This window comes from Pyxicephalus adspersus, chromosome 5, assembly GCF_032062135.1.
Source record: "Pyxicephalus adspersus chromosome 5, UCB_Pads_2.0, whole genome shotgun sequence".
Lineage (NCBI taxonomy): Eukaryota > Metazoa > Chordata > Amphibia > Anura > Pyxicephalidae > Pyxicephalus > Pyxicephalus adspersus.
In genome coordinates this window covers 75,294,518-75,303,709 of record NC_092862.1, presented here as the reverse complement: position 1 = coordinate 75,303,709, position 9,192 = coordinate 75,294,518, and the positions used below count along the sequence as shown (strand labels likewise).

The 9,192-nt window shown below is 39.5% G+C and overlaps 1 protein-coding gene across 2 annotated transcripts in view; it reads right to left on the bottom strand.

Moving 5' to 3' along the window:
• The window catches only part of GABBR2 (gamma-aminobutyric acid type B receptor subunit 2), a 306,705-nt gene that overhangs the window by 8,633 nt on the left and 288,880 nt on the right, over positions 1-9,192 (bottom strand). For both annotated transcript variants that reach the window (XM_072411881.1, XM_072411882.1), the window contains 2 exons: positions 8,317-8,446; positions 3,232-3,349 (listed from right to left, as the gene is read on the bottom strand). In XM_072411881.1, coding sequence (XP_072267982.1) covers positions 3,232-3,349; positions 8,317-8,446 — 248 coding nt within the window. The remainder of the gene's footprint in view (positions 1-3,231; positions 3,350-8,316; positions 8,447-9,192) is intronic.

The window sequence follows — 9,192 nt, the reverse complement described above, 5'->3', positions numbered from 1 at the left end:
GAAACGATCCACCACTACCCAGATCACGGAACACCCCGAGGACAAGGGTAGATCAGTAATAAAATCCATGGCTATCTGTTGCCAAGGAGCCTCAGTAATTGGGCAGAGGAAAGGCCTGCAGGACGTTTGCTTGGAGGTTTTATACTGTGCGCATGACGGACAGGCAGTGACAATGTCTTGAATGTCTTGCCGCATGGTTGGCCAGCAGTAACGTTGGGAGATGAGTTTGAAAGTTTTTCGTTGTCCGGCATGACCTGCAATCTTTGAGGAATGACCCCATGCTAGAATTCGCTTTCTGAGGTTCCGTGCAACAAAAGTCTTTCCGGGTGGAATCTCAGAAAACTTAACAGGGCATACAGCAATTAGTCTTTGGATTTAGTCTTTGTGACTGACAGACTGCAAATAAGTCAAAATTTTGTGGTCGGTGTAGATCACCACCGGATGAGATGCCCCCTCGAGAAGGTAACGCCATTCCTCTAGTGCCATTTTTATGGCCAATAACTCCCTGTCTCCAAATGAGTAGTTACACTCAGGAGCAGAGAAGGCCCTGGAGAAGAAGCTACAGGGCACCATCTTGCCAGTAGAAGATTTTTGTGAAAGCACCGCCCCCGCTCCAAGAGACGATGCATCCACCTCCAAGAAGAATTGCTTGTTAGCATCAGGGCGATGGAGAACCGGAGCCGCAGAGAAGGCCTGTTTCAAAGTTTGGAAGGCTGATTCAGCCTCTGCTGTCCAATTCTTAGGGTTTGCTCCCTTACGGGTCAAAGCGGAAATGGGAGCAGTCAAGGACGAGAAGTGCAGTATGAACTGGCGATAATAGTTGGCAAATCCCAGGAACCGCTGGATTGCTTTTAAACCTGACAGACGGGGCCACTTTAAGATTGCTGACAGCTTCTCAGGATCCATCTGCAGACCAGTGTCGGATATTATATATCCTAGGAATGGAATAGAGGATTTCTCAAAGGAACATTTTTCAAACTTGGCTTACAGACGATTTTGCCTTAATCTTTGAAGGACCAAACGAACCTGCTTCCGGTGAGTGGCCAGGTCTGGAGAAAAAACAAGAATATCATCAAGATACACTACCACACAGGAATATAGCAAGTCTCTGAAGATGTCATTAACAAACTCCTGGAATACTGCATAGTCCAAAGGGCATTACCAGGTATTCATAGTGACCGTCACAGGTATTGAAGGCGGTCTTCCACTCATCCCCTTGGCGAATCCTAATCAGATTGTAGGCCCCACGTAGGTCTAATTTGGAAAAAACTTTAGCTCCCCTAAGGCGATCAAACAACTCAGGGATTAAGGGAAGCGGGTACTTATTCTTTACTGTTATCTTGTTAGGACCCCTGTAGTTGATACAAGGACGTAGGGAGCCATCTTTCTTTTTCACAAAGAAAAAACCCGCACCAGCCGGAGAGGAAGATTTGCGGATAAATCCCTTGGCAAGGTTCTCTTTGATATACTTGGACATGGCTTGAGTTTCTGCAGGTGAAAGGGGATAGATGCGCCCACGAGGAGGCGAGGAGCCCGGGACCAAGTCAATAGGACAGTCATACGGCCTGTGAGGGGGTAGTGTTTCAGTTTCCTTTTCATCAAAGACATCCATGTAAGCATGATAGGTCGCTGGCAGACCCTGGAGATTGGGTGGTACCTGCGTTGACCGAGGAGGTGGGACAGAAAGGAGACATTTTTCATGACAGGATGGTCCCCAACGCAGCACCTCTCCGGACCTCCAGTCAAGGACAGGTTCATGAACACGTAGCCACGGAAGTCCTAAGAGGAGAGGGTGTGACAGACCAGGCAGAACCAGGAACGCAATTTCTTCAGTATGAAGTGTTCCCACCTGTACTTTTACAGGTTCCGTGATGAAGTGTATGGATTCCGACAGAGCCTTTCCATCGAAGGACGATATAGTCAGAGGCCTCTGTAGGCGTTGAACGGGTATCTGATAACGATCCACTAGGCATTGTTGCAGGAAGTTTCCTGCTGCTCCGGAATCCAGAAGCGCCATCTCAGTAAATTGAACATTGCCTAATGACAAGGTTACTGGCAGAGTCAGAGGAGGAGAGGAATTACCTACACCTAGGGCCGCCTCTCCCACGGACCCTAGGCTCAGAAGTTTCCCGGCTTCAAGGGACAAGTGCGGAGCACATGATCAGGACTACCACAATAGAAACATAGTCCTTTAGCATGGCAGTGATTGCGCTCCTGTTCAGATAGTCTAACCCGATCGACCTGCATGGGTTCAGGGACTACTGACACCTCATAGATTAAGAGAGACACACCCACGCCAGCTCAAACACCAGAGCAAGTCTCAGCATGAAGGAAACACAGGCATGGAACAGGTAGTGGGGTTACCTGAAAGATAGGGCCCGGCGCCTGTGCCAGCAATAAGGAGCAGCGGCGCCGGCACGACCTGCAGTGCTAACATATAGCTTATAAAATGCTGGTAAGATTAAGCCTTTTGATACATTTTTTAGCCTAAAATATATATTATATTGTGACACCAAGGCAGGATTGGAGGTGGAAGGGAGATATATTTGCCCAGGATTCCTCTTTTATGTGAGGTATATTTGCCCAAGATTCCTCTCCTGTGTGAAGTAGCAGGTGGAAGACTCTCACCTGTGAGATAATTAATAAACACTGAGGGTGGGGATATAACACAGAGCCAGGAGCTCAGTCAGGAGCCTAACTTGGAGAGACACAGACAGGGGTCTGTGCAGGCTCAGCTTAACTTGGAGAGACACAGACAGGGGTCTGTGCGGGCTCAGCTTGGCTTGGAGAGACACAGACAGGAGTTCTGTGTCAGTGCAGCTCTATTTGGAGAGAGCTCTGTTTGGAGACACAGCCAGGTGGACTGTGTGAATGAACTCAAACCTGAGTAAAAGGTTGCTGAAAGCTTGGTTTTGAGCTGACAGGGAGAAGCCCTCTAGCTGATAGACAGGGATGTTTGATGTATAGTAAGTACCAGACAGGCAAGGTTTTCTTTTGCTATTTTGTTATTTTATATGCAACCTTCAATAAACCTGGCTGCAAGCCAGCTTAACACTTATACCTGGGTGTGTGATATGAGTTAGATGAACCAGACAAGTGTCCTTTGACCCCAACAAAGGCGATCCTGAGCTTTAACCCCTCACAATATATATATATATATTAACATTTTTGATTATTGGATTTCTTTTTTTAATTTTCTGAGACTTTTTAATTTGATTACTCAGTACTTACTGTTCTGGTGAGTTAATATCTTCTATGGAATCTTTGTTTGTTCTGGATGATTCTATAGTGTTCCACTGTGAAGGAGTATTTTGATCATGATGATTTTTTAAAACAACCTTTTCACCATCTGTAAAGAAAAAGCAGATATGCATTGAAAACCATACTAAGTTATACATAGCTTTTTTCCGCTCTTTTATTTCCTCACGTTTGCAGCACATCAATGGAAATTGCAGTCTTTTTCTTTTCATTGTGACAAAAAATGCAGCAAAGTAGTAAAAAGGTTTTCTTTAAGGTTCAGACTATTTAACCACAACCAAGCATTAGGGATGATGAATAACTCTGTAACCAAAAACAACCACTGTGTTTCATTTTACAGTAACCTGCTTAGGTAAAAAGAATATTTTGGTTTATCTGTAAAGGCTACTGAATGTTGGTCATCGTCATGCTCTTTGCATTAACTGTACTGAAGATCTGAATTATATATGTTAGATTTCATCAGGAATAATCCTAATGAAATTAGATCTGTGTCCAAGGCAATCAACAACTACTCCATTATTCTATTTATGTAAGGGGATTACTTGGCATGCAATATCTACGGTACACTGGCCAAATAAAAATAAAGGTTGCACTGAACCAATAAAAAGAAGAGACAATACGTTTGGGATTCATGGGCACTGCATCACTTAGTGCTATTTGAGTGTTGCAAACAATATTCTGACGATGCTTGGCCTTTAATGGTTTCTCCACAATTGAATCTCAACTTAACGGTGGTTACATAGTTACATAGTACGTTAGGTTGAAAAAAGACATAAGTCCATCAAGTTCAACCAATAGGGAAGTAAACATATCCCAGATATAAAACTCTATAAGACAAAAAAACCCTGGTACAATTTGCTTCAACAGGGGAAAGAAATTCCTTCCTGCATCCATGAGGCAGTCCAATGTTCCCTGGATCAAAAGTCTCTGTTATCTTTACTTTCAAGCCTTAATACCCAGTTATATTCTGTGCTTCTAGAAAAGCATCCAGCTTTTTTCCTAAAGCAATCTATAGTGGCTGTTGAAACTACTTCCTGAGTCGATTCCACATTTTCACAGACCTTACAGTGAACAATCCCTTCCTTATCTGGAGCTGAAACTTCTTTTCCTCCAGACGCAAAGAGTGCCCTCGTGTTCTTTGTAATGACCTCAAAGTAAATAATTGGGAAGAGAGTCCTCTATGTGGACCGTTTATATAATTATACAGGGTGATCATATCCCCCCTTAAACATCTCTTCTCAAGGGAGAATAGATTCAGTTCAGCTAATCTCTCCCCATAGCTCTTCCATTCGTTTTATTAGATTAGATGTCCTTCTCTGCACTCTCTCCAATTCCACAATGTCCTTTTTGTGAACTGGTGCCCAAAACTGCACTGCATACTGCAGATGTGGTCTGGCCAATGCTTTGTACAGGGGTAGGATAATGTCTCCATCTCTGCAGTCTATTCCTCTTTTAATACAAGAAAGTCTTTTACTAGCTTTAGATATTGCAGCTTGGCATTGCATGCTGTTATTAAGTCTATGATCTACCAGAACCCCCAGATCCTTTTCCATTTCTTACTCCCCCAAATGTATTCCCCCTAGACAGTATGAAGCATGCATGTTGTTAGGCCCCAGGTGCACAACTTTACATTTATCCATATTAAATGTCATTTGCCACTTGGCTGCCCAATCAAACAGTACATCCAGGTCTGCTTGTAGAATATACATCCTGTATGGACTTAATTTCATTACATGGTTTGTTGTCATCTGCAAACACAGAAATAGTACTTTTAATCCTAAACTCCATATCATTTATAAAGATGTTAAACAGTAAAGGTCCCAACACTGAACCGTGGGGTAAACCACTAATAATCTTAGACCATTCAGAGTATGAATCATTAACTCTCTGGATGCTTTTTTTAAGCCAGTTCTCTATCCATTTACAGATTGACTTTTCTAAAACTATTGACCCTAACTTGCATATTAACGGTCTGTGAGGTACAGTGTCTCACAGACCGTTAGCAAAGTCCAAGTACACTATATCAACTGCTATTCCACTGTCTATTTACTTCCTCAAAAAAGAAAGAAAATTTGTTTGACAATTTCGGTCTTTCTTGAAGCCATGCTGACTATCACTTATCAATATTATTGGCTCTTTATCAAACTCTCTAGGACCTTTCCAACTATGGAGGTTAAACTAACCGGTCTGTAGTTACCTGGTAATGACTTTGCTCCCATTTTGAAGATAGGAACCATTTTAGCCTTATGCTAATCCATCGGTACCATGCCAGTGACTAAAGAGTCTCTAAAAATTAGAAATAATGGCTTTGAAATAACCAAGCTCAGCTCTTTGAGGACACGTGGATGTAATCCATCAGGTCCCGGTGCCTTGTCAACCCTAATTTTGCCCAACTGTTTCTCAATCATAAAAATTTTGAACCATGTGACTCGTTTAAGGCAATGACATTCCTAATATTATTTTGGACTTGAGCTCTGCCATTTTCCTTTGTGTACACAGAGCTAAAAAAAAAGTGTTTAGTAAATCCGCCTTTTATTTATCCCCAGCTACCAACCCAGAGACATCCTTTATGGGCCTACATGCTCAGATCTGATCTTTTTGCTATTAATATATTTTAAAAAAAATTTGGGGTGGTTTGCCTTACTTTCCTTTGCAATCTGTCTTTCATTTTGAAGTTTTGCACATTTATCTCCTTTTTAAATCTTTTGTTATATTCTTTATAGTTTTCAAATGATGAAGGTGGTCCATTTTTGGAATGCCCTTTTCTTGTTCCTTATGGCTTTTTTAAGATAAGCTGTGAGCCACATAGGTTTTCATTCTAGCCTCTTAAACGTATTACTCATTGGAATATATTTTTCAGTACGCTTTTGTAGAACAGACTTTCTGTTCTGTGTTTTTGAGGACAATATTGTCTCTCAGTCCAAATCACAGAGAGCCGCCCTTAATAATGGAAAATTTACACTCTTAAAATTAAATGTTTTTATCTTTCCTGTCTTTGCTTCCTGTTTACAGATTACATTAAATGATATCATATTATGGTCACTGCTACCCAGATTCTCTTTTATTTGCACATTTTTTATAAGCTCTGCATTGTTAGAAAGAACCTTGGTCCAGCAGAGTATCATTTCTAGTTTGGGCCTCTATAAACGGTACCATAAAATTATCTTGTATTAAATTCACAAATTTCCCCCCTTTTGCTGTTCCTGTAGTGCCATTATGCCAGTCAATGTCAGGGTAGTTGAAATCCCCCATGATTAAAAAAATTTCACTTTTTGCTGCTTTTTCCATCTGTGCTAGTAGTTGATTCTCTATTTCTTCCTTAGCACTGGGGGGCCTATATCAGACTCTAATAATTCATTGTGTGTTATTCAACCCCACATTCAACTCCACCCATAATTCCTCAACCTCATAGCTTGTTTGTTCCATCCGCAATTTCTTTCACATTCACTTTCAGATCACTTCTCACATAAAGACAGACACCACCACCCTTTCGTTTGACTCTGTCTTTACGAAAGAGAGTATAACCAGGAATTTTGACAGCCCAGTCATGTGAAGAACAAAGCCAGGATTCAGCAATGCCAACTAAGTCATATTGCTCTTCACCCATTAAGGCTTCCAACTCCCCTATTTTGTTTGCTAGACTTCGATTGGTGAACAGACTCTTTAAACCGTTGCTGCATTTACCAGTATTGTTTGCTAAATCATTTTGTTTTTCAGTACAACTAGTACTAGCACAATCCAATGTTTGTTTGTAAAACAACAAAGGTGCTGGATTTTCTTCTGCATCCTCTAACCCCATAGATTACCCTTTTTTTTTAATTAATTGTACTGAACACAAGATAATTGTTCATAGAATTAGTCTAGTAAAAATTACACATAATTAAATTCAATATTTGCCTTTCCATCATATATAGTAAAAAGGTTTCTTTGGTTTAATCAGTAATGAAAATCTAAAAATGGTTTAACAATGTTTTTTCTCTTCTGTGAATTTGGTATACATAACTTTACAAGAATCACTGGTGTGTAACAAACCTCCCAGTGTACATAGATTTGTCTGGCAGGAGATAATGTGAAAATCTCATACAGAATGAGAATGTTATTTTTAAAGTGTTTAGCTGTGACAGTACACTGAAACCCCTCAGGCAATTTACAATTTAGCAGTACCTTCTCTATTATTTGAGAAATTACTAATGTTGTCAAACTATTGCCTTTAGTTTCCCTTACCAGTGCCTCATTTACAATTAAATATACCTTACAAAAAAATTATGATATCTTTTATTCAGTAGCCCATTATCAAGAAACAAAAGATTATCCCTTTTTCACCATAGATGTGTTATATATATATATATATATATATATATATATATATATATAGAGAGAGAGAGAGAGAGAGACCCAGTCACCTAATATTTTTAACCTTGTGTGTATAAAAATCACTGGGGAAAATGATGGATATAAGGAGGTGAACCCAGGGATACTTTAAGGTAAAAATAAACCGAGCTATCACCAACAACACCAGCTGGAGGGGTGCCAAAGTGGCTTGCTTTACTATAATGTTAAATGTAAAATTCATTAGCGAAAAGTTGTAGTGTTAAGCTTGTCTTACCTGCTGGTGTGTTGCCAACTCTCTCTGTGAACTGTTGATTGTTAGCTGTCTGGACAGATGTTTGCCTGTGAACCTAACTGCTCTCTGGTAACAAGCTGGGCTGCTTGTCTAACTGTATATGACCACTGGCTCTGTTTCCTGGACTTGATCACTGCTGCACTCTCCTGTACTGTGTTGTATCTGTGGATCTGGTTACTGACCTTAAACTGCCTGACTTTCTGTTGTGTCAGTCCTTGTTTCACAGGCACCAACCTTTGTGCACAGAAGTCCTGGAGGTGTCTAAGTGCTGGGATACTCCAGATATCCTTCTGAGGCTGAGTGGAGGCTTTCTATAAGTGAAGTGTGTTGCGTAATATTGAGGAATTGACTTCTTTTAAACAAGATGTATACTTCCTAGTAACATACTGTCTTAGATAAAAAAAAGAAATAATAAACATTTCAGTGTAACCTACCTTTGCTGTCTGTAAAGTTTCGTATACTGAGAATATCATTTAGATCCTGGTAGTGGTTCTGCTTTATATAAGTTGTTTTTTCAGGTGTATCTTGAAGTTGCATTGTAACTTCCTCAAGGTCTTTGTCCAGCTAAAAAATACCAGGATTAACATATAAATATATACAATGATATAACAAGCCGTAGATGAGATATTTAGAAACAAAATAAAAAAACATTTAAGTATAAAACTTTAGTTTTTGTTCCGTGAAGATGCATGTTGCAATATTTGTGGCCCATCAAGGAATCAAGGAATATAGGAATACTAGAAATTTCTTATTTATGTGAATAATAAAGACAAATATCCTAAGATTGTAATGTCATGGAAATCTGAAATGATATCTGTAGCGTTAAGCTAACCCAATAACATAACGATCCAAAAAAAAAAATCAATGTGATTAGAACACATAGACCTTTTCTACATCAGTTCCTTATATAATAAGAATTATCGTTGTTTATATTACTTCCTAATTGTGTAGTACATTATTATGCTGGTCATCTTTATTTATTATATAAATATCTAAAAATAATATATTATTACTTTTTGTTTGCTATTACTGGAACTCATAAATTATATGGTCATAGTTGTTCTGTTGCATCTCTTCCTATTATATTCATAACCATTCAGTCATAACCATTTTATTATGGTTCTCTATGTTGGTAGATTTTGCAAATCTTTTTACTTCGATTAATAACTTTCTGCAAAAAAACGTATTTGACAAAAAATATTTGGGTTTAAGTTAAAAGTTTAACTTTATTGCTATTTACATTACAATAATACACTTGGAAAAAAGTCTATTGCATTGCATTGCAGCCTCATTGCCAGTTTGAACATAGC